General features: G+C 31.6%; 1 protein-coding gene across 2 annotated transcripts; it reads right to left on the reverse strand.

The window, feature by feature from the left end:
* Positions 1 to 533: 533 nt before the first annotated feature.
* LOC143068278 (cholesterol 24-hydroxylase-like) lies at positions 534 to 24,917 on the reverse strand. Of its 2 annotated transcripts, none has more exons than XM_076242198.1 (15): positions 24,791 to 24,917; positions 22,229 to 22,371; positions 20,792 to 20,869; positions 19,000 to 19,081; positions 17,447 to 17,520; positions 16,253 to 16,339; positions 15,337 to 15,475; positions 14,865 to 14,984; positions 12,731 to 12,887; positions 12,334 to 12,396; positions 11,541 to 11,613; positions 10,819 to 11,014; positions 8,796 to 8,884; positions 7,975 to 8,044; positions 534 to 7,343 (listed from the first exon to the last, which is right to left on the reverse strand). In XM_076242198.1, exons 2-15 carry the CDS (start codon positions 22,360 to 22,362, stop codon positions 7,200 to 7,202), a joined length of 1,506 nt encoding a protein of 501 aa, XP_076098313.1. In that variant the 5' UTR covers positions 22,363 to 22,371; positions 24,791 to 24,917; the 3' UTR covers positions 534 to 7,199. The 2 variants fall into 2 exon arrangements, with proteins under 2 accessions (XP_076098313.1, XP_076098314.1); XM_076242199.1 differs by lacking the exon at positions 24,791 to 24,917 and adding an exon at positions 24,274 to 24,375.
* Between the last annotated feature and the right edge of the window lie 1,032 nt (positions 24,918 to 25,949).

Consider the following 25,949-nt stretch of genomic DNA (forward strand, 5'->3'; position numbering starts at 1 on the left):
ATACTTGCATTGTTAAACAATTTCGAATGTAGAGGACTTCTTTCAGCATGACCTTGCATTAACAGAATAGTAAATTTTATATGATTGCAGATATCATAAACTTTTGAATACATATATCAGAGGACTACATATCAGCATTATATCTATAATTAGTCTCCTATAAAAAAAATAATAATAATATAAGCCAGTATACTAGTAGCATTCCATTTTGGCCCTATTTTCCAAATTAAGAGCAATCTTTTTATGTCCTTGTTCAAGTAAGTGGACATGCTGTTGAAAGCTGGACCGTACAGGGTTTATAATTGTGTGTTTATCTTTCATAACACAAGGTTGAGAAAACAAAGGTGGAATGTTTGTGCAAATCCAAACTGGTTTAACCAAATGTTGTTGCGTTTTGCTAGTATCCTTATTTTGTTGCAGTAATGGGTTGTTGATAATTAGACAACATGTTGTACTGTCCAATACTTTGGTTATCCCTGTAATCCTCTTAATGTAATAACTAACAATTCAATTGTAGAGAAAGATACCCCAGATGTGTTAATATATTTATTAAGTAACATATTGTTGCTATATGGCAACATATCTCCAGTAAATAAAACAAATATTATAAAAATATCACAACTTCTAATTATAAATCTATATAATTATATAAATTCTAAAACAATATACAAATTAATGTAATGGATAAATATCCAACACCAAACATTTCTTGATGTAAGACAAATATATAATACTGATTATGCTTATATTCAGAATCCTGTCAACAGAAACTATTCATTTATATTTTATGGATAAATATCTATTTTTTCCCAAGGTAGCCATATTCTGAAAAATTGAGCAGCATGGTTGGTGAAACAATTCATGATTGAACCAGGAAAGTATGGCATAGAACGCAATGGCTATCATTGGTGAACCAATTCATGAGTGCAACAAGAGAATACAATGGCTATCATATTTGTCAGATGTGTAATGCACAACCACTTCAAGTTGCCAGGATAATTAATTTTCTTTTGACAAAAAAGAGTGAAGGAGTGTGTGCAGGAATATGCCATTGCCTTAAAAGTCAGCTTTGAACCAGAGACATGTTTTATATGTCTCTGATTCAACAAATGATTTGTTGTCTTAATCTTTGTCATGAAAAGGTTGGTTGATGCCTTCTTCAGACACAAATGTACAAAAATATAATAAATATGTATTTTTAAAGTGGAATGACTACATGACACTTGGAAAGTCTTTACTGCTTAATGAAAATTAAATAAAGACTTGTTTGTATGTTGGAAAATTTTCCTTTCACGAGAAAGCATTTAAACTTTTCAAAAGATTTTTTCAGTTGTATGTATTTAAAAATAGGTTTAAAAAAAAATAGCACCAAGACAGAGCTTTAACACTGAAAGCAACAAAAACTGATTCAAATTCTTTGTTTATTTATATATTTAACATTTCAAATGCTGTGAATTCATTGGTGTAAACGTATTTCATGGATTGTACAAAACAAAATGTTGTTTAATGGTTTTTTGTTGTGGGGTTTTAACAAATTCTGCATAAAATACTTCACATTATTTTTATTTTGTTGACTACTAAAATTTGTGATACATCTATACCCACCAATTATGTACCACACAATAAATACTGGATCAACAGAAGATTATATGAAGTCTTGTGCAATACATATTTCTGAGGCATAACAGCAAATCGGAATACATATAAGAGTACAATCTGTTATAAGTCCATATTAAGGCCTCCTTTAAGAAGTTCAGGAACTACATTGTTTAGAACTTGCATTTTTAGCACTTGAAAGCTGTTAACTCTTTATATTTTTCTTTCACAGTAATTCAATAGCCACTGATTCTGATTAAATACATTTTTCACTAAATATAAATAACCCCTTCTTGTTTGTAGTCCCTTCGGGCCAGATGAGCTAAAAACACATTGAGTTGCAGAATTTCAAAGCCATTTCAAACAAGTCTGTTCAGACTACGTCACTAGTTAAATTATATTTAAAATGTCAAAAAAAGATATATATATAAACCCTTTGTCAAAAATAGATGTGTTTCATTTAGTAGAGTCATTACTTGTCAAATAACTTCATATTTACACAGAATGTTTTTAAAGCTGGTACCCAACACCTTGACTAAAATTAATTTGGCTCGTTTAATTTTCATAAAATTTTGACAAAATATTTACTTTGACCTTGACAAAAATATAAAAAATTCAAAAAACTTGAACCATTCACTTTCTCAGAAAAAAATGGTTGGATATATATAGCAGTTTGACAAACAATAATTTTGATCATTGAGAATCTTAGTATTCCTTAACAATACAATGGGAATAAAACGTTTAGCTGATTTAACAGAGTTATCTCCCTGTAGAGTTATTAGGTACCACCTTAAAGAAAATTATCAATCTCTTTATATTCATTATGGTATTAACCGTAGTTTAAACTTAAAATCTGCCATAAAGCTTTTTAAAAAAGTCACTGCAAAAATATTTATAATAAAATGGTTATGGTAACATTTGTAATATATGATATTAAAATGTATAATACAGTATATTCCTTTTCATAATTTTTAAATAAATATAAAATGATTAAAAATGTATAATAGAAAATAATAGTTACAAGAGTGCACACGCTGAAATGTCTCGCCTTCTATACTAATCATTGATATTATGTTGATAGTCCTAAGTATAAAGCTAAGCTTTATTACAACTGTCACATAAACTTAACATTAACCAAGATAACTAAACAAAGACCAATGAACCTTGAAAAAGAGGTCCAGGTCAGATGAACCATGCCAGGCAGACAGGTACAGCTAACAATGCTTCTATACAACATATATAGTTGACACATTACTTATAGTTTAAGAAAAATAGACCATAACACAAAATCTTAACACTGTGCAATGAACTGTGAAAATGAGGTCACGGTTAAATAAAACCTGCTCGACTGACATAAAGATCATAAAATATTTCCATACACCAAATATAGTTGACATATGGCATATAGCATTAGATAAAAAGACCAAAACTCAAAAACTTAACTTTGACCACTGAACCATGAAAATGAGGTCAAGGTCACATGACATCTGCCCGCTAGATATATACACTTAACAATCATTCCATACAACAAATATAGTAGACCTATTGCATATGGTATGAGAAAAACAGACCAAAACACATTTATTTAACTATAACCACTGAACCATGAAAATGAGGTCAAGGTCAGATGACACCTGCCAGATGGACATGTACACCTTACAGTCCTTCCATACACCGAATATACTAGCCCTATTGCTTATAGTATCTGAGATATGGACTTGACCACCAAAACTTAACCTTGTTCACTGATCCATGAAATGAGGTCAAGGTCAAGTGAAACCTGTCTGACAGACACGAGGACCTTGCAAGGTACGCACATATCAAATATAGTTATCCTATTATATATAATAAGAGAGAATTCAACATTACAAAAAATTTGAACTTTTTTTTCAAGTGGTCACTGAACCATGAAAATGAGGTCAAGGACATTGGACATGTTACTGACGGAAACTTCGTAACATGAAGCATCTATATACAAAGTATGAAGCATCCAGGTCTTCCACCTTCTAAAATATAAAGCTTTTAAGAAGTGAGCTAAAGCCGCCGCCGTAGCCGCCGCCGGATCACTATCCCTATGTCGAGCTTTCTGCAACAAAAGTTGCAGGCTCGACAAAAATATAGCAAACAGAAATGAATTACTATATACATGTTTTAAAAATCTTTCCTACTTTTCTATCACAGAAATCTGATAATCTCTTTCAAATTAGTTAAAATGAAAACCAGCCCTTAACAGATAGGCATTATATAGCTAGCATGGTAGTACATTAATAAGGGCACAGGACGTTTGTGCTTTTTTACCTGTGAAACAATAGGACATTTGCCCTTCAATTACTATGGACATTTGCCCTTCAATTACTATGGACATTTGTGCTTTAAATTTTGATTCACCTGTATTAAATTGACCGGACATTTGCACTTTTTACCTATAGTCGTCCACCTGTAATTTTAAAGAGAAGTAATAGTACGTAGATGAATAACTTAAAATTTGTTATTATTAGGACAAATGGTGCAGAATCCTTCCATGCCCACTTCAATGAACAGTTCTACTCACTCATTCTGCTATCTTTTAACAACAGTCGTTGAAATACATTAACATTTGTTATATTGATGAACATACACCCCAGAATTGAGAAACATGATTAATTATTTGAAATATAGGCGAAAAACCAGTAAGAACAGATAACAAGAGCTAATTTTTTTCAGTACTTGGGCTTCAGATATCAAGTGAAAACAGAGTTTTTTCTTTTACTAGTTTTAGCTGTATATAAACTTTTAAACATATATATCAATAAGCTATGAAATGTGCTATGCAATGATTTTTAAACTTTTAACTCTGCCTGGTCAAACCTGCCAGTTCCAAGCTCAGATAAAATAGGATAGTAATAAAAACCAAATATTACAAAAGTGCAAATGTCCTATGAAAAAAGCGCAAATGTCCTATGATTTGAAGGGCAAGTGTCCAAAAATAAAAGCGCAAATGTCCTATGAAAAAGCGCAAACATCCCGCGCCGATTAATAATGACTTGATTTGATCTAATTACATTAACTTCTCACTATAATAACTATATGTTTAAAAATACATGTTTTTAGAAAATATCTATCTAATTTTATTCTTAAGGTATTCAATAAAATTTACATTAATTTAAAAGAATTTGATAACTTTTTTTTTAATTATTTTTAAACAAAACACAATAATTTAATTTTGGATGTAACGCGTCTTCTGATTGGCTGACGTTATTTTGTTATGAGCCCATAGACATAATTTAGTCATGTGACCGTGACGTCATCAACGTTTTTTCATGGTTTTCTACGGTTTAAAATGGAATTTAGAATTAAATTATAAGAAATGACTGTAATATTTTTTTCTGTCTATTCGAAATAACATAAACTAGAGGCTCTAAAGAGCCTGTGTCGCTCACCTTGGTCTATGTGACTATTAAACAAAGGAAGCAGATGGATTCATGACAAAATTGTATTTTGGTGATGGAGATGTGTTTGTACATCTTACTTTACTGAACATTCTTGCTACTTACAATTATCTCTATCTATAATGAACTTGGCCCAGTAGTTTCAGTGGAAAATGTTAGTTAAAATTTACAAATTTTATGAAAATTGTTAAAAATTGACTACAAAGGACAATAACTCCTTAGGGGTCAATTGACCATTTCCGTCATGTTGACTTATTTGTAAATCTTACTTTGCTTAACATTATTGATGTTTACAAATTATCTCTATCTATAATAATATTCAAGATAACAACCAAAAACAGCACAATTTCCTTAAAATTACCAATTCAGGGGCAGCAACCCAACAACAGGTTGTCAGATTCATCTGAAAATTTCAGGGCAGATAGATCTTGACCTGATAAACAATTTAACCCCATGTCAGATTTGCTCTAAAGGCTGCGGTTTCAGAGTTATAAGCCAAAAACTGCATTTTACCCCTATGTTCTATTTTTAGCCATGGCAGCCATCTTGGTTGGTTGGCCAGGTCACGGGACACAATTTTTAAACTAGATACCCCAATGATGATTGTGGCCAAGTTTGGTTTAATTTGGCCCAGTAGTTTCAGAGGAGAGGATTTTTGTAAAAGATAACTAAGATTTACGAAAAATGGTTAAAAATTGACTATAAAGGGCAATAACTCCTAAAGAAATCAACATACCATTTTGGTTTTGTTGACTTATTTGTAGATCTTACTTTGCTGAACATTTTTGCTGTTTACAGTTTATCTCTATCTATAATAATATTCAAGATAATAACCAAAAACAGCAAAATGTCCTTAAAATTACCAATTCAGGGGCAGCAACCTATCAACGGGTTGTTCAATTCATCTCAAAATTTCAGGGCAGATAGATCTTGACCTGATAAACAATTTTACCATTGTCAGATCTGCTCTAAATACTTTGGTTTTTGAGTGATAAGCCAAAAACTGCATTTTACCCCTATGTTCTATTTTTAGCCATGGCGGCCATCTTGGTTGGTTGGCCAGGTCACCGGACACAATTTTTTAACAAGATACCCCAATGATGATTGTGGTCAAGTTTGGTTTAATTTGGCCCAGTAGTTTCAGAGGAGAAGATTTTTGTAAAAGATGACTAAGATTTACGAAAAATGGTTAAAAATTGACTATTAAGGGCAATAACTCCTAAAGGGGTCAACAGACCATTTTGGTCCTGTTGACTTATTTGTAGATCTTACTTTACTGAACATTTTTGCTGTTTACAGTTTATCTCTATCTATGATAATATTCAAGATAATAACCAAAAACAGCAAAATTTCCTTAAAATTATCAATTCAGGGGCAGCAACCTATCAACGGGTTGTCTGATTCATCTCAAAATTTCAGGGCAGATAGATCTTGACCTGATTAACAATTTTACCCCATGTCAGATTTGCTCTAAATGCTTTGGTTTTTGAGTTATAAGCCAAAAACTGCATTTTACCCCTATGTTCTATTTTTAGCCATGGCGGCCATCTTGGTTGGTTGGCCGGGTCACCGGACACAATTTTTAAACTAGATACCCTAATAATGATTGTGGCCAAGTTTGGTAAAAATTGGCCCAGTAGTTTCAGAGGAGAAGATTTTTGTAAAAGCTAACGACGGACGACGACGACGACGACGACGACGACGGACGACGGACGACGGACGACGGACGCCGGACGCCAAGTGATGAGAAAAGCTCACTTGGCCCTTCGGGCCAGGTGAGCTAAAAATGTGGTGCACACGGTTAAATAACCCGCTACGCGCGTTATTCAGTGTGCACCAAATTTTTTATGTTATTTCTTTATAGACAGAAAAAATATTACAGTCATTCCTTAAATATATATTTTTTCTATTCATACAAACATCTCAAAATAAAACCCAAAAGTGTATAATCAAATGGTCAACATTTTGTGATTTTGTTTTGAAATCGTTTTACTTTTATACTTAAATTTTATAGTAAACAAAATTTAATCACTTTCTCTAAGTGTCAAACATAAGCAACTAAAATTGATTTGCAAGGGTGAAGTGTTGTTTATCATAAAATATATTATGCTACCCTAAAGTTTGATCAAGCTTTTTGTTCATAAGTGAATTTGTTCAACAGACAAAAAAAATGTTCTAACTGTCGCATAAGGTAAACGAACAAAAAGCTCCACCTTTAGGTTTCAATGTGGCTGATTCTTCTATGTCAAATGACTGATTAGGATCCATCTCAAAGTTAAATCTCTGCACTATCTTTGACAATATCATCTTTGCCTCAATCTACAAAAGTTTAATTTAAGAGTTACTTCAATATTTGTTTTCTTATTTTAAAAGTGCACTAACACAATACATCTATGTCATATGTCAATTTGTGATATGAATATTTGTTTGGTTTTTATTACAGTAATAAATTATAATATTTCAATGTTATGCTATCAATTGTGCTGATCCTTTTATTTTCTGGCTGCATGTTACATTTAATATTTTATACTTGTCAGTTTACTAAATATATATTTCATGTGGTTTTACATCCTTCTGAAAGATTTGGCACCATAAAACCTTGTTTAATCTACAACTTTCTTTGTGGCTATTACACACATGTATATTTGTAACATTCAATTTCAAGTACCATTTAAAAAACAAGAACAAAAAATTCTAATTGTGTACAATTATGTGGACACTAATAAACTATGTGTGTAATTTTGTGTTTAACAAGAAGAGGAACTTGTATAAACAGAAACATATGTATACTGGAAACTAGTGTTAACTGAATTTTTGCATCAGAAACTACAGTGCAGGTTAATGTTCTGCAGTGTTTTTCCCTGTGAATGTCAAACACATGTCTAATCCAAACAAATATTTAACATCCAAGGAGTTAGCTCTGCAAAGATTTTTTTAAGAAAATACTTACCACGCCAAAATCTTTTCCGATACAGGTCCTTGGGCCCAGCGTAAATGGAAAGTATGTGTATGATGGGATTCTATAACACAAATTAATATTTGATAGTCTAACAAAGTAAGTATTGACTACACTTAATTCAGAAATAGTTTATTGAAAAGAGATTCCTAGTAACTTTTTGGGGGATATCTGAGATCATATATGCAAACTTTACTTGAAAACCATTTAATGATTTCACTGGCAAAAAAGTCTTGAGCATCATTATGTGAAGGAGTTCAGAAAAAAAATCAAAGTCTGTAATTTAGCAAAATTAGTGGAGCGGAATCAACGTAAATTTGATCCCTAACTTGCAACTAAAAATTAGCTCAATATGTGAAGGTGTTTAGAAAATTAAGTCCACATAATTGTTTGTTGCAGAATGACAGAATGAGGGACAAGGGTATAACTCTATGGGCCTAACCACTATGTGGCAGGGTGATAAAAAATCTTCAAATTTTGTCGCCAGATGAGGGAATTAGCTTATTGTGTACTCAGTCATAAGATTTGTCAACACCTAATCTGTGTAAGGAATTGTAAGCTGTAAATTAAGATAATAACTGATTCATTTATTTTTAATTGTCACCTGTACTGTGTGTGTAAGCTTTTGATATTGCAAATGTTTTAAATGCTATATTATATTTTTTTTCTGTACCACAAATGTTGGTAGATGTAAAGATCTTTTGTCAGATAGAAGATAAAATAGCATTTCATGTATTGCCGCCAGTGATAAAGTCCAGCTTGATCTCTGGTGACTGAAGTCGGGTTCTACTGTAATTACTATTCAAGTAAATTACCTGTTCTCAGCAGGATTGAATCGTTCAGGATCAAACTTTAATGGTTCTGGAAAAAACTCCTCCAGTCTTGAACTAACAAAGGTACTTATCTACAAATGTAATGGCTTAATGGTAAATACCTGTATATCAGTATGAAAATTCACTGTAGGATTTATATGCTGAAGAAAACCACATGGAGAAACTTACAAATGAATTGTCCCTGCTGGTATTTTGTATTCTATATTAATATTCTGAGTCTACCAATACATTGACCCTTGTTGTTTTTTTCTCATACCCCTAGGTTTATGAAGTGAGTGGTATATATATTATATACATATGAGATGGGATGTTCATTCATCCCTTCATCCCTTCATCCCTTTGTCCAACTTTTGTATTTCCAGCTGCTACTGGACACCTTGACAGAATATAATAAATAAACTTTCACAGAATCTCACTTGAATGATGATTAGACATTTGAACCTCTTATTTCATTTTCAGTACTGTAGAGTAATTGCACTAATGTTGAGAAATATTTTCCCAATTAGTATCATATTGCATGAGCTTATGAATGAAATATGACATACTGCAAGGGACAATATACCTCAAAGTTAATACAATAATCCTTTCATAATAAATATAGAACCAAATATTTCTGCAATATTGATGATTACACAAGGAAGCTATTAAACCAAGGGTTCCAAATGGTGAATTTGAAATCATCCCTTCGTAAATTTTACGGACGTCATCACGAGTTGGTTGACTATTATACATTTATTTACCATGGCTGAGGGAGATATGAAGATTTGTTCACCCTAAAAGATTCATATTTCACGAGGGCTATGCCCGAGGGAAATATGATTTTTCGAGGGTAAACCAATCTTCATATCTCTAGGAGCTAAGGGAAATGAATGATTTATTCCACTGTCAATGCTTTGTTTACTTTCTGAATAAAAGATATTAATTTACATACGTTTGTTTTCTTATCTGCTTGATTAAATAACTAAACCAGGCATAAACAATGATAAACAATACGGATCAAAAGTAAATGAAGTCTTTTTATTTTAATGCTGGAAAAAATTTAAACACGGTAATGACTTTACTAATGCTATTTAAAAAAAACACCTTCAAAACGGTATTTGCATTAACCACGCGTAACGTCATACTACGAGGTCCCAATCTACAGAGGGGAATTTATTGTTTAGAGGGGAATATGAAGTTTTGTTTCGGTGTCATGTGTGATAGTTTCAACCAATCAAATGTTGATTTCACTATCAAAATCAACATGCAGTGGAATAATATGGAATAACTGTTTCACAAATGATATTGGATATGTTTCATACGTCGTAACTACAACACCCTTCCCTTTTCATTAATGTGACTTACCAAATTAGACTATTTACAGTGTTTGTAATAACATGAGCAACACGACAGGTGCCACATGTGGAACAGGATCTGATTACCCTTCTGGAGCACCTTAGATCACCCCCAGTTTTTGGTGAGGTCGTGTTGCTCAGTCTTTAGTTTTCTGTGTTGTGTCTTGTTTACTATTATTTGTCTGTTTGTCTTTTTCATTTTTAGCCATGGTGTTGTCACTTTATATTTGATTTATGAGTTTGACTGTTCCTCTGGTATCTTTAGTCCCTCTAATTCTTGCAGCTTTGATGCCTGCATGTTCCATTCCACCATATCAATTATCTCTTGTTTGCTTGTGTGCAAATATTGTTTTATGTGAAACCTCTCTACTATAATTAAGTGTGTTCCAAGCTTTATGAAGAAAAATAGAATGCAATGTCAATCAAGAGGTAGAATTCAAATTTTCTATTTCTATGTATATCCACATAGAAATTTTAAGACAAGTAAAAGTATCAGCAAATAGTGCTTTATCCTATGAAAGATATCTAACCCACAGTCAATTTCCATATGGTATTTTGACCCCGGTTTCACTTTTCAAAATACCATATGACATCTGTTCATGAAGCATGATATTGAAATATGATATTATATTGTAAATAATGTTACACACAATTTATGGTAATTTACTTACCATTATACCAGTTCCTGCAGGTATTTTGTATCCCTGTATTTCTATGTCAGTCTTGTTTTCTCTGAATGTATTTGGTGCTGGAGGATAAAGTCTCAGAGTTTCCTTTATTACCATATCTAAATACTCCATTTTGTTTGTGTCTTCAACGCTAATGTAATGCTTATCTCCAACTACATCAGAAACCTCCGCTTTCAATCTGAAATAAAATATCTATTAGCAGGACAAAGTGATATCAAACCATTCTCATTATCCAGAAAAAATGTCCATATTTACTTGAAACTAGTCAGTTCCATTTTGTAAAAATCAAAGTAAATTAAAAGCTAGTGATATAGTAATTAGACTATTAAACCACTCTGCCACCAAGACCCCTCTGACCTCTAAGGCAATGGAGCAAACTTAAAAACATAAAACATGTCATGTTAAATTGCACATGTCTAAAGCAAGTTAAAAACTATAAATTGGTGTACTTTCTATGTTTTTAATGTTGCTACGATTTTATCTTCTATTGTTTCTGTTTTTTCTGTGTCTAGTCATTTTTGCACTTGACTTAGGGTATCTTCTTAATATGTTCTATGTATGGCATTAGTTTATGTTTTACATTAAAGAATTTGCACCTTGCTTTTTAGCAACAGTTGTTTATTTGTTTATTATCCCCTACTTTTAGAGAATGGTCCAATGTAAATTTCATTCGATATCATATCATGTTTATTGCTTTCAATTACCTTTCAAGTACATCTTTATTTTGCCAGAGACAGATCAATGCAAAGCTTAATAAGTTAGCTGAGGTTTCTTGTCCTTTAATAAAAAAAATAAAATATAGAAAATAATGATAATCCTCTCTTAAGATTATTGTTGATATATACAGGTTTTCTGCTTTCTCTTGATTGCAAGTTAATAAATCATATCACAAATCATTTATTACCAAATTAACCCAATGTATGCATACATTTTAACTACATTTCATAATTCTTTGCACTATTTTAAACATCAAATGATCTAGATGAAAGAAACTCATACCTTTCAGGAGATATGCTATTTGTGAAATGTGTCAAATTCAAATTTGATCTGTTTTAATGACATACAGAAAGAACTAGCCTTTCACACTATAGCTACTTTTGCTACAAATTAACCATTCTATATAAATTTATATAAATTTTGGTAAACCTAGGATTCTCTTACTCTGAGATAGGAGTGCTTAGTACATTTTAGTTGTCCTTTATAGTCCTCATTTTCTATGCTTTTAGGGGTTTCTTTATAGTCCTCATTTTCTGTGCTTTTTAGGGTTTCAAAACTAAGTTTCAAGCATATCTGAGGAAATTTACCATCATGCAGAAAAATTAGAAATGAGCATTTTATCTAGTATCATCACTTTTATCCCTCAACAATAATTTTCTTTAAATACAGTTTAAATGGAACTACTACTTACCAATGATGGGCAAAGTAAATACAATTAAATCTGGTAATTTTTAAACCTTTTGCAGTGTTTTGAAGCATCTAATGAATTATAAAATTTACCTGCAAGAAAAAATGTAGTGATATCATCCAGGATAACTTCTCCATCTAACTCAGGATTCTCTACTGTTAAATAAATAATTAATTTTATCAAGTAGCAAATTTTCTTAAAACTATGACAGAAATATATGATGATAATTTAGGTTTTCAACCGTTATCCTATAATTATCAATACAGGATATTCTTTTAGAACTTTACTTTTTCCCTCAATTTTTTTATTGTAGTAAAAGTGGTTTAACTTTCTAGAAGGTTTTAAAAGCAACTTGTTATTTAAAAGATTTTTCATGTTCTTATTTTACTTTAATATAATAGAGTTGATTGATATTCGAGTCATAAACCATCATTCTTTGAGATGACCATTGATGGCTTTTTTTCAAGCTACTGTGTCTTTCTTACTCACATTTCATTTTAACAAGGAAATTTAGTATGTCATCTGGAGTGTAGTCTCCCCTTTCTATTTGTTTCTTTCTTTCATCAAAACTTTGCTTAGATAAAACTCTCAGGGTTCTCATTGCTTTCTTCACATCTGCTAGATATTTCCATTTGGAATATTTGAACTATAAAAGAATATTTTCTTATAATGACTAACATACCTGGTAACAAAAAGCTACTTAAAATAAAAAGAGCTTTGATATCTTATCGAATGCATTTTTGTCATTTTCTGAAGAAAATTAAATTCAGGTCATTTTTATATTGAAATAAACAACTAAGGCGACCTTACATAATTTTGGTCTCTGGCCGAGGGTTGTGTCACATCTTTTATCTTTAAATGTATAAATTCCTTTCATGAATATCTTTTGGGCGAGTAATGTGCTATGCAATATTTCATTGCAGGTATAAGTAAATATGTCAAGATTTTGTGCAGTTTTACCCTTTACTAAAATTAGTATCATTCTATTGTATTATTAGGCCACGGTTTTTTAATTTGATGGTTTACGGATTTTCCCCATGAAAAAGTCGGGTCGGTCGGTCGGGAAAAAAAAAAGAAAAAAAATCATCTTTGAAGACAGAAAAATATGCAAAATCAATATATATTTCACCTTTCTAACAATATGTTTGTTCTGCTATTTTATCATCATTTCTTAAATTTTAGTTCGATGAAATATTATTGCTCAAATGTTATAAACATCGCATGACATTGTCTAATAATTACAGTAAAAAAGGGGGGGGGGGTGCACGGACAAAGACGAAATTAAATCGTCATATCAGAAACAAGAAAAATAAATTCGCGTAGCTCTTTATCAATTCCAGAAAACTTGGTGAATAATGATCTTCAAGCACGAAAACTGATAAAGAAAAAAATGTAAAAACGTTGTACGAAAATAAGTTTCAACACACGTGTTAAAAACCTAATAGACTCGTCCACTGGAAAACGAGATTATCGGGTTAATCTGTTGTTTCGCATTCCCGTTTTTTATCCAAATGGACGATAATTTTTTTATTATCTATGAAACAAGAAAATTCCAAATGATTTGTTAATATTCAGTACTTCAACTTGATGCCTTTACCCTGTCCACAATTTTGGACAAGTCTATTTCTATGAGATGATGATCTTACGGACTGATGACAAATAAGGGAAACGAACTTATTGTGTAATTGGTTTTAAAAACAAGTTTCGTTCCGCAATATTATTTGCGCAAACGACATTTCAAGGTCAGTTATAATATTGATTTGTCTATTTTTAGAAACGTAAACTGGAAGTTTTATTTTTTCACAACAGAAAGTGTTATCAATTTTGTTAGTGATTAATGCATTTCATTTCATAAAAAAAAATTATTTTATTATTTTTCAGGGATAATGCATTTGTTAGGGTCGGCGGGAATAAAAAAGCATGAAAAGTCAATTTTATTTTTATTCTGGAAATCGGAAAAATCGGGTCGGCGGATCCGTAAACCAACAAATTAAAAAATCCTGGCCTTATGCCACAGCAATACTTTCTACAAGTTGGAATGTTTTACTGAAAAAATGAGTCAACATTTTACAAAATAAAGACATCTTTAAACACATTTTCTTCAGACAAGTGTTTTCTTAATACATGGTATGCTTGGAGTTTATAATACCAATAATCATTTTTGACTTGTGGTTCCTAAGTTGTTTAGATTTTTGTAATTGATGCACTTGGGTCAAGTTTAGGAATTTTTGTCAGATGTTTGGACTCCTTGGAAATTTTCTAAGATACAGCTTAATATATTTTGCTCCATTTCACACACTATTCTTTTCATTAAATCTTCAATAGCTTATAAAGAGGTAATTTCCTAAATTTAAGTTTATTCTAGATTTTTTAGAACCCAAATAATGCCCAAGCTAAATATGTGGTGGAAGTCCAAGTCAGCCTTTTTTCACCATTTTGTTCAAATCAAATATCTCAAAAAGGAGTTCCATAACCTATCAATTTTTTTAGCTTATTTAGTTTCTTAACTCTTTTGATTTATAGTATCAACTTTAATTCTAGATATTTTAGATTTCACCCAAGCTCATCCTCTAGCATGTATTAATAACAAGCATTGTTAATAGAAATAGCTCTTATCAACTACCTTCATGAACGGATCTCGTACAAATGCAGACACTCCCCCTAATGCTAATTTGATAGCTTTTGTATATTCTGATGGCTCTGTTCTGTTTTCAACATTGTTCATCTGCATGCCAAAGCCAATCTATAACATAATACAAATATACTAATTACCAAGTATGTAACTTGTCTTTTTAAATTGTTTCTATAAAACATATTGGCTTTAAACAAGAAAAAAAACACAAAAAAAACTTGAATATTTCTCATTCTATTCTCAAGAACTTTTGAACATTAAACAAACACCATAAATTGCAAACTATTTTTTAATATTTTATATAGGTCAAATGATCAATAGTTAATTTATCATGAACTTAAAGAAGCCCTTTTGATCCCGGAAAAAAATGTTTTTATTCCATTATTTTTGCTTGGAAACAGGATGAATCTTAATTGAATAAAATGTAACAGGTTCTAATTCTAATTTATCCAATAAAACAAACCTTCCCTATGACGTCCAAAGTAAGATGATTAAACTCTTCCAACATGGAAACTTGAGTTTTCCCATCAGCTAATCCAGCAAGTTTATTAATAAGAAGATCTATTTCTGTATTAAAAGCCGATTCTAGCCCTTTTATGTAACTGTGAAATACAAAAAGGTTTGAATCTGACAAGAAAGATTATAATGATTGAATTCATACATTATTTACAAGTAACCTTACTTCTATGCTGGATTCAAATGGTGTAATAGCTCTTAAAGATTTAGTTTTGCCTTTGTTTTAAAGATCCCAAGGCATAGTCTTAGACTTGAAAATAGATATACAACAAGAATTTTTACCATATCTCCAAATGAACATTGTTACCTTTTCCAACACACACCACACTCACACAATGTATTGAAGTAAGTAAGTTCAATTATCTCCCTTTAAACACAAAATAATGTTCCTAAATGCACATCCTCAGGAACTGTCAAACAACTGTATTACTTAAAATCAAACTTTTGTCAAAAATATAAAAAGAACTACAAAATACATAGATCATACTGTATCAATGGAACTGCAGATATATTTCTATAAAATTTTCACCAAAACTGAATATCTGCAACTATACAAAAAGTGAAGAAGGAATTAAGCCAAAGTCTAGTAGGCTAATACCAAAAAATTGAAGAGCTACAGAAACTCAACATACATTTTACATGTTTTTGTTTTCTTTAGTTTTCTATGTTGTGTTATGTGTACTATTGTTTGTCTGTTTGTCTTTTTCATTATTGGCCATGGCGCTGTCAGTTTATTTTAGATTTCTGAGTTTGACTGTTCCTTTGGTATCTTTCGTCACTCTTTTACATGTTTAGCAGTTTATATAGTAATATTTCCTATTTAGTGGTCAGATGCTTATAACACAATAGTATATTTCTCATACCTTTTCTGGAAACAAGGATTCATCAATGCTCTCCTCCAAACCCAGACTTTTTGATCTGTTTCTACTACCAGTCCTTTACCTATAAATCTATAATTAAGAAAAAAATAATTTTAAATTGTGTTACCTTTAGAAATTGTAAAAAAACATGTTTATACAGATTAGACAGTTGGTTTTCCCATTTGAATGGTTTTACACTAGTCATTTTTGGGGCCCTTTGAAGCTTGCTGTTCAGTGTGAGCCAAGGCTCTGTGTTGAAGGCCGGACCTTGACCTATAAATGTTTACTTTTATAAATTGTTATTTGGATGGAGAGTTGTCTCATTGGCTCTCATACCACATCGTCCTAAATCTTGACTTGGCACCTAATTGCTACAGAACCAAATCAACTAAACCACTTAATGTCAATTAACAATTTAACAGATTTTAATGAAAATTTAACACTATGAACATGTTTTTTCATAGAGAATATAAAAAATAAATTCTAATAAAAAATGACAGCACCCTCATAATCAAAGCACGAGAGCCCTGCAAGTCAGTTTCTGTCTACTCTAAGTTTTTGTGACATCTAGTTTTCCATCTCTATGTAAGGGAATCACACCTGACAAGAAACTTAAATAATATTGATAAATATTTGACTACCGGTAAGTACTGCATTGTTTAAACATTTTAATCGAAATAGGTTATCCACAATTGAGATTTAAAAATCTTTTAATTCAATGACACAGACACAAGTTTTAATCACTTCTGTATACAAGGTATAAATCATTCAGGTTTTTCTTTCTCATGAAATGTAATAACAAAGCCGCTGCAAATTATTATTTTTGTCTGAGACACCAGTAGTAGCATGCTAGATTTCTGAGGAATATATAATACACATGTAATGTATATGTGATCCCCTCTATCTAGTAAATTACTTAATAAAAATGTTCAAAATTGACAAACTTTTCCAGTGAACGACATTACATAACTTGTAAGTGGTCTATTGGTCTATTGAGTTAAGTTTCACAATTTGTTAAAAATAGCAGTTCTGCCAAGTTTTCATGAAGCAAACGCATGAGATTTGGCCAAAATTGATCAAAGAAAAAATACAACAGATCAAAGGAAAATCCTGCCAAATAAGCATGATAATGTGTGAGTCTCACTCTAAATGTGTTAGCCTTGGCAGCCCTGCCATTGTCTACATTGATATGTTTACCTTTCACCAAATAAAAAGCCTAATTTTTCATAAGCAGCCTTTGACTTAGTATGGTTCCCTGTAATCATTAACTCCTGTAGTAAATAAACAATAGTGATTTTTAGCAAAAATGTTAAGAATCAACAATTAATTAGCAACCCAACAAAACAATCAATATCTGGAATTTACATACAGGGTTGTCATGCTTTAAATTTAACAAAGCTAAGGGCACATGTCAGAGACAAATGTTTCTGGTGTTTCCCACTGTAAATAATTGAGTTGCATTTGTCCTTGCAAGTTAAAATTTTTTGTCAACTGACATTATATACTTGTGTTATGCTTTCACCAGCTGACAAAGCAGCCTTTTACCTTGTAACTGTTTCTCATACTCAGAAATGAAATTAACAAATCTGTTATTTACATTCCTACTATTTTCTTTTTAGATTGAAGAAAACATGTTTCTTTAACTTAAATATTCTCTTATTTTATAACAAACTGATAACACAGAGTTATGCGAATCCATTTGAGCCCTTTGGCACCCCCCCCCCCTTTCAAGGAGAAAATTTGATTGATTATATAGGGAATCACTGAAGAATGACTGGAGCAGTCCACCCCTCCTTAGGTCAGTCAGCGAAATTAGATGTGTTAATTCTTATACAACTGCATTAACATTGGCCTACCACTAATGGCTCCCCTTGAACTGACCTAATCACAAACTAATACATGTAAACTAAGCAAAACTGTCAGTCAATTGACCATGACTTAGGGGCGGAGCCAAAAAAATCTCCCTGGAAATGAGATTTGCTAATGCTTATACAACTGCATACCAAATATCATTGACCTACCACTAGTGGTTTCCCAGAAACTGAGCTAATCACAAACTAATAATAGAAACTAAGCAAAAGTTTCAAAGTCAATAAACCATGACTAAGGGGGCAGAGCCAAATTAATAAGATGTGCCAATGCTAATACAACTACATACCAGATATCATTGACCTACCACAAGTTGTTCACCATATATTTTTTTTTTGGTACTAGATCTAATCACAAACTAATACAATTGTTGCCACTGCCGCCGGAAACAGCATACCTATAAATGGCTATGTCTCGCTTTTTGCCTCTATCAAGATGAGACAAAAACATGCACATCCTTATTTCAAATAAAATTTATATAAATACTGCTACATTAGTTGATCACCAGAAACATCAGATAAAATTTGAAACAAGACAAATAAACAGATGTCGGTGTCCATTTTTATTCAATTGATTTAGATGGAACGATTTATGATAGACATTGAAGGATGCAAAGTGATGCTAAGGCATATAGAAAACACAAATGAAGATCTTGGGGGAATTATGGTTGGATGCAGCAATCAAAGCAGCAACCCAACTTTAAAATAAAAATAAAAATTAACACAATAATGTTGAAATAACACAATATTAAATATTGAATTACATTTGTAACACACTTATATTGAATATACAATTGAAACCAGAACTGAGTTTTGGTAAGGTTATTAGTTCATTCCTCTAGGGTTCCCTTGTGGATCTCAATAGCATTTAATAAAACCTACCCTGATTGATTGTGGATCAGCTGTTATGACGATAATTCTTTCTGCTAATTCTATCTTTACCACATGACCATACTTTCTGATGCTAAAAATATCACATTTATATCTTAATGCATACTAAACTTACTAGATCTGAAAACATAACAACATTGCAGTTATGATACCTCATTGATTTAACCTGGTTATTACTGGGCCAATATTTTTATAAAGGAATGCAATTGTATAGGAAAGAAAAAATTTGTAGAACATTAGTCAGATGACGATAGATTTATGTATAACCAAAAACTAACTTCCAGTTTACATCAAATACACAAAAATAAAATGTTAAATCTAGCTGAAGAATAAGATACTATATCTTATAATCAGAATACACCACAAAATAAGTTTATAACTATTTATAACTAGAGGCTGCCAAACAATCGGCAGCATTTAATTTTTCAAGTAGAAGCTATCTTCTAATTTAGCACACCACATTTGCAATTACAATTTAGAAGGATGACATATGGAAACCAGGTGCTCCACAGGGCGCAGCTTTATACAACCGCAGGGGTCAAACCCTGAACAGTTGGGGGCAAATTTGGTCACAATATTCAAGCTTGATACTCTCTGAATTTGGATTGGGATCAAATTTTTGACATAATATAGGTTTTTGTCACAAAATAAATGTGGTCAGAGATCTAACAAATCTATTGCACAAGACTGTGCAATTGAAGATTTCTTCTTGAAACTTTTAAAAACAAGCAGTGTAAGGGAGGTAATCAAGTAGTCAAACATACATAACAGTATTCTTTAAATTTTAATTGCATTACCTCCCTTACACTGCATAATCCATAATCATCCCTTTGTAGTAAGGAAACTTGTAATATAATTTCAGGGAGATTCATACACTTAACACAAGTTATTGACTGAAAACTACAAAAATGCTTATTTGGGCCCCTCCCCCTTGGTGAAAGAACCCCAAAACTCAATTCCAGCCTATCTGTTGAAGTAAGAAACCTTGTAGTATAATTTCAGAGAGATCCATACACTTAAACCCAACTTATTGCCTGTAAACTAAAAAAATGCTTCTTTTTGGCCCTTTTGTGGCCCCTTATTCCTAAATGTTCAGGGATATTAACCCCAAACTTAATCAAAGTCTTCCCTGTGTTATATGGAACATTGTGGTACAATGTCAGAGAGATCCATACAGTTATACATTAGGTATTGTCCCGAAACTACAAAAATGCTTGTTTTTGGCCTCTTTTTGGCCCTTTATTCCTAGACTATTTGCCCAATAACCCTGAAAATAAATCCCAACCTTCTACTTTATAGTATGAACATTGTGGTACAATATCAGAGCAATTGAAATACTAATAGACAACTTATTGTCCTGAAAATAGATAAATGCTTGTTTTGGGCCCCTAATTTCTAAACCCTTGGGACCATAACCCCATAAATCAATCCCAACCTTCCTTTAGTGGTTACAAACATTGTGTTAAAACTTTATTGATTTCTATTTACTTATACTAAAGTTATTATCTGGAAACCATCGTTTTCGGACAACACTGACAAAGTGATACCAATATACGACCAAAAAAAATCTAATTTTTGCGTTCGTATAAAAATCAATCCTAGACTGAATTTAAATTGGTCATGTTAACATTTTGAATGCAGTAAAAATTACAGTAACAGTGGTTTTTTTTTAAGAGATTTTAGCCAAAAACTTCATTTTGTTTGCAGCCCCTGAAGAAAAACGTTTTAATTTCCTCACAAAACTGAACTAGTAGATCTAGTATAAAATTTAAGTTCTACTTACAATTCAATTGCCATTTCACTGAAGAACTTTCCTTCTTTTAAATATTTCTGGAAAGTAGGAATATGACCAAGGAAAAAACTGAAAAATTAAAACAAAAGAAATATAATCTTTTTGAAATGATTGGCATCATTTCAATCTATACATTGTATAACTCAAAAAATCTGAAAAATATACTGTGAATTCATTTATTTTCCTAGGTATCAATTTTTGTGGATTGAGGAAAACCAGCTTTTTCGTGGGTATTTGATTTCATGGTTTTTCCAATCTCTGCATACAAAGCCTACAGAAAATGTGCAATTCAGTGAACATTTGATTCTCAGTTCACCTGTACCCAATATTACTGTACTAAGTCTTCATGTGAAAATGATATGTTACCTATCTATTGGTGGCCCTGGAATATGACTGTACTACCTGTGACACAAATGTTATCTTATCTTTCTCTAGGTGGCTCTAGAATATGACTGTACTACCTGTGACACAAATGTTATCTTCCTTTTCTCTAGGTGGCCCTGGAATATGACTGTACTACCTGTGACACAAATGTTATCTTACCTTTTTTCTAGGTAGTCCTGGAATATGTCTGTACTACCTGTGACACAAATGATATCTTACCTTTCGCTTGGTGGCTCTGGAATATGTGTGTACTACCTGTGACACAAATGTTATCTTACCCTTCTCTTGGTGGCTCTAGAATATGTCTGTACTACCTGTGACACGAATGTCATCTTACCCTTCTCTTGGTGGCTCTAGAATATGTCTGTTCTTCTTGTGACATAAATGTTATCTTACCTTTCTCTTGATGGCTCTAGAATATGACCGTACTACCTGTGACACAAATGATATCTTACCTTCTTCTAGGTAGTCCTGGAATATGACTGTACTACCTGTGAAACAAATGTTATCTTACCTTTCTCTAGGTGACCCTGGAATATGACTGTACTACCTGTGACACAAATGTTATCCTATCTTTTTCTAGGTAGTCCTGGAATATGACTGTACTACCTGTGACCCTAAAGTTATTTACCTATCTCTTGGTGACCCTGAAATATGACTGTACTTCCTGTGACACAAATGATATCTTACCTATCTCTAGGTAGTCCTGGAATATGACTGTACTTCCTGTGACACAAATGTTATCTTCCCTTTCTCTAGGTAGTCCTGGAAATAGACTGTACTTCCTGTGACCCAGATGATATCTTACCTTTCTCTTGGTGGTCCTGAAATATGACTGTACTTCCTGTGACACAAATGTTATCTTACCTTTCTCTAGGTGGCCCTGGAATATGAGTGTACTACCTGTGACACAAATGTTATCTTATCTTTCTCTAGGTGGCCCTGGAATATGAGTGTACTACCTGTGACACAAATGTTATCTTATCTTTCTCTATGTGGCTCTAGAATATGACTGTACTACCTGTGACACAAATGTTATCTTACCTATCCCTTGGTGGCCCTGGAATATGACTGTACTTCTTCCTGACAGAGATGAGATATATTGATACAGCAGTCATAGCACACACGGGTACTGCTATTACACATCCAGAAATAAACAACCATGAAAGAGCCATCATAAGTTAGACCTATGGTCAAAAATACAAATATGTGTTATATAGACTTCTATACTGTATATACATATAATCAGTGTTTAAAATATTTAAAATTCAATTCTAAGGAAACACCATAAAAACTGTTGTTTTATCAATAATTTATTATGCCAAGATATTGAGCAATAGTTTTATTTTGATGGTTTCCCTAAGCTGAATTTACAATAAACTGGGAAATTTCACTGAAATTCTTTCATTTTCAGATTTTGTCCTGGAGATAGCAATTTTTTATATATATCAAAAGGGAAGGAAATAATAAACAGAAAATGAAAAAAATACCGAAAAATTGCATTCTTGTTCTTGAGACATACTTGCTCCAAAATACAGAATTATGATATATATTATAACCAAATGGGTTATGGGGTCATGATTTTGATTTGTAAAATCATTAGAAAAACAAATACGCTTTAAAAGTCACCAATATCAGGGACTAGTTTTTGCAGTTCACAAAAATCCAACACATTCAAGTTACAGACTTTAATTCCAAGCCAAAGTACTAATATAAACTATACAAAGGACAATGTCAATATAACACTATGACTCCTACTGTATCTAACTTACTAACTCTGATCATACTTAATGTATACTGATGTTCTCCTTTTTTTACAACAAATATTTATACTGAATATTGAAAAATAGACAATACTCAATTAACATGACAATACTAAAAATTAATATGACATTTCATAACCTTAAGCTATAAGTGACAGCATTCACATTAATTAATATTATAAGCCCCTCGCTCTTAGTTTCATAGTATATACCTTTCTATACACTAAGTTACACATACAATAATTTTCACACCTTTAGTATGAATTAAAGTCTTTCATATTAATTTCTGTAACACAATAAATAACTAAATCTGTCACAAACATTTGAAAATCATATGTCACTAATTAAGATTAACACATTATTTGTCTATACATGTAAACATTTAAATTTGTAAAACAATATACTTTCTAAAGTCCAATTTTTAAATGAAATGATAAAATTAAAATTAAGTCCAAATAAGCCTGGTGAAATATACTAAAATAAAGACACTGTGTATTTCTCTTTTCATATATGATCTGCAGTTCTCAGCCAACTTTTCATGAAGCAAATGCGTGAGATTTGGCTAAAATTAAAAAGATCAAAGAGAAAAATCAATAGATCAAGGAAAATGCCGCCAAAAAAAGCATGAACATGTGCGAGACTTGGCAGCCCTGGATCTACTTCCATTATATATGTGTTACTTATACATTTTTTCCATTGGTTAACATGGTTAAAATTACTTTAAATAAAATTGCTAAAATTTGCAAGACCTGACTGCTGGTACATTTTTGTCATTTGTAATTTAGGGTTTCATTTTAAGTGGGTCACATCTGACATTCTATAAACAAAATTGCTCCAAATTAAAACTATGCCCTCATAAAAGATGAACAGTTGTTGCATCAACCCACATGTAAGTCTCCCTAAAGCAGAGTTCTCTAATGTGAATTATGAAAAGTTTTACTGATGAGTCCAAAGATGAATAAAGTTATAAAATATTTTATAAACTACAATTGTATCTTTTAAAACAATTTTTATAAAAGTAATCTAAATATGATGTCATTTCTCTGATCTTATTTTCTTTTTTTGACATTTATCTATCATCTATCATTTTCTATTGATTTCATTTGCTATTTGGAAAGAGTAATTTCAATAAAGATTTTTTTTTTAATTTGTTGCAGATTCTTGACGTGTCTTGTCTCAAAATGTCAGAGTATAGCACTCAGACTGAAGCACACACACCTTTTAATATCTGTTTATTGCTTAGATTTCACTCCTGTGACTGGAGTCTGAGGCCATTTACGTTAAAACAACTATGCATAATATATTATAATGACAACACTAACTTACCTTTTTTGCAGAAATTAATTAATCGAAACTGATCTCACATCTTGAGCTAATAAAAACATTATATTACTTAGCTTTACTTTTATACATATAAAGATAGATATGGCACAAAATGTGCACCCGAATATAGGTATCTTGTTTTGTTACCCCCATTGAAGCAATGGTTACATTGGTTACATTGGTTACACACATGGACCTTAAGTAAATGATATGAAATAGTGACTTTATCTGTTGCAAACTGTACATGCATGGCTGTCCATGGGGAACTCAGTAAAAATTTGTAACAAGCCTGGGAAAGTCTGGTTACAATGGTTACATGCATGGGAAATCAGGTTACAATGGTTACATACATGAAGAATAGGGTAACAATGTAACATGCATGGAGGATTTTGTGCCTTATTATGTATAAAGATGTAAGCAATGCATGACGAAATGTTGAATGATTTTATCATCATTTGAAATGGTAGTACAAACGTTTCGTCATATTCGGGATTTTTAATATAAATTTGTGTATAATCACCTTGTTTAAGAACTAGTAATAAAGCTTGGACCGTGTTACTTTGGAAAATGTCACTGATTTGAAAGAGGTCAATATAATCAAAAACAAAACAAATCAAACCCGGAACTACAGTATTACTTATAAATAACAGCAAATCCGGTACACTTCTTCTTCTGTGTATTAGCCTCCTTTAAGTAGGAGCACCTCCGAATGGAGTATATACCCTTAATGTCGTATTAAAATTTTTAAACACATTAAAAATATGTACAGCACATGCATATAAAAGAAAGAAAGTTGTTGGTTTTTTTTTACATGGCATATATACAGGGACTTGGGTGTTTTTTTTTAAAACTATCTTATCTCATGTTTAGGTTAAAAATCTGTTATTATTGCTTTATATAAGTTTAGAATAAAAGCAAACCATTTAATGTTAAACGATAAAATTAAGTAATATATGATCAAATGCGCTAAAAACTGGTAAAATACGTTGTAATATATTAAGTAGCAATTTCATACTAATGTAAAATACCTAATGGATGTGGTGATTTAAAACAATAAAAGATAATTTATTTATTTTTTTTTTAAATATGGTGGTTTGGGATGTTAACTGTGAAGATATTTCCTTTAACATATATATGTCTTATATTCACTTTATTCAAATATTGCAGTAATTATAAAATAAAATAAAATAATTTGGCATCAGTAGTGATTTTTAAATGAGATTAAAATAGATTTTAAAATATATGTACTTAATTTTGTTTCTTTTCTTTGTTTGTAAATTATGTACATTTATATATTTTTTTTGCATTATATACTTTATTTATCATTTACACACTAGAATAAAGTCCGGAAATAAAATATATATTGAGAATTTTGTGAGAAATATCGATTTTTTTTTTATCATCACATATTTTGTTGATCTTTTTCTCAAACTAGTTCACAATTTAAAAGTTCAAAATCGTACATTTATTAGATATTAGAAGATGTGGTATGAGTGTCAATGAGACAACTCCCATCCAAGTCACCGTAAAGTGAGCCACAGTCTCTTAATTCACAAACTTACTTGAACATTAATTTATGGAATTAAAGGCAAAACAAATGATTGCCGGATAAAAGGCTTTCTTTCTGATAGAACACAGCGCGTTGTCACAGAAGGAGAGAAGTCTGATATCGTACCCAC

The sequence above is a fragment of the Mytilus galloprovincialis genome, chromosome 3 (assembly GCF_965363235.1).
Source record: "Mytilus galloprovincialis chromosome 3, xbMytGall1.hap1.1, whole genome shotgun sequence".
Taxonomy (NCBI): domain Eukaryota; kingdom Metazoa; phylum Mollusca; class Bivalvia; order Mytilida; family Mytilidae; genus Mytilus; species Mytilus galloprovincialis.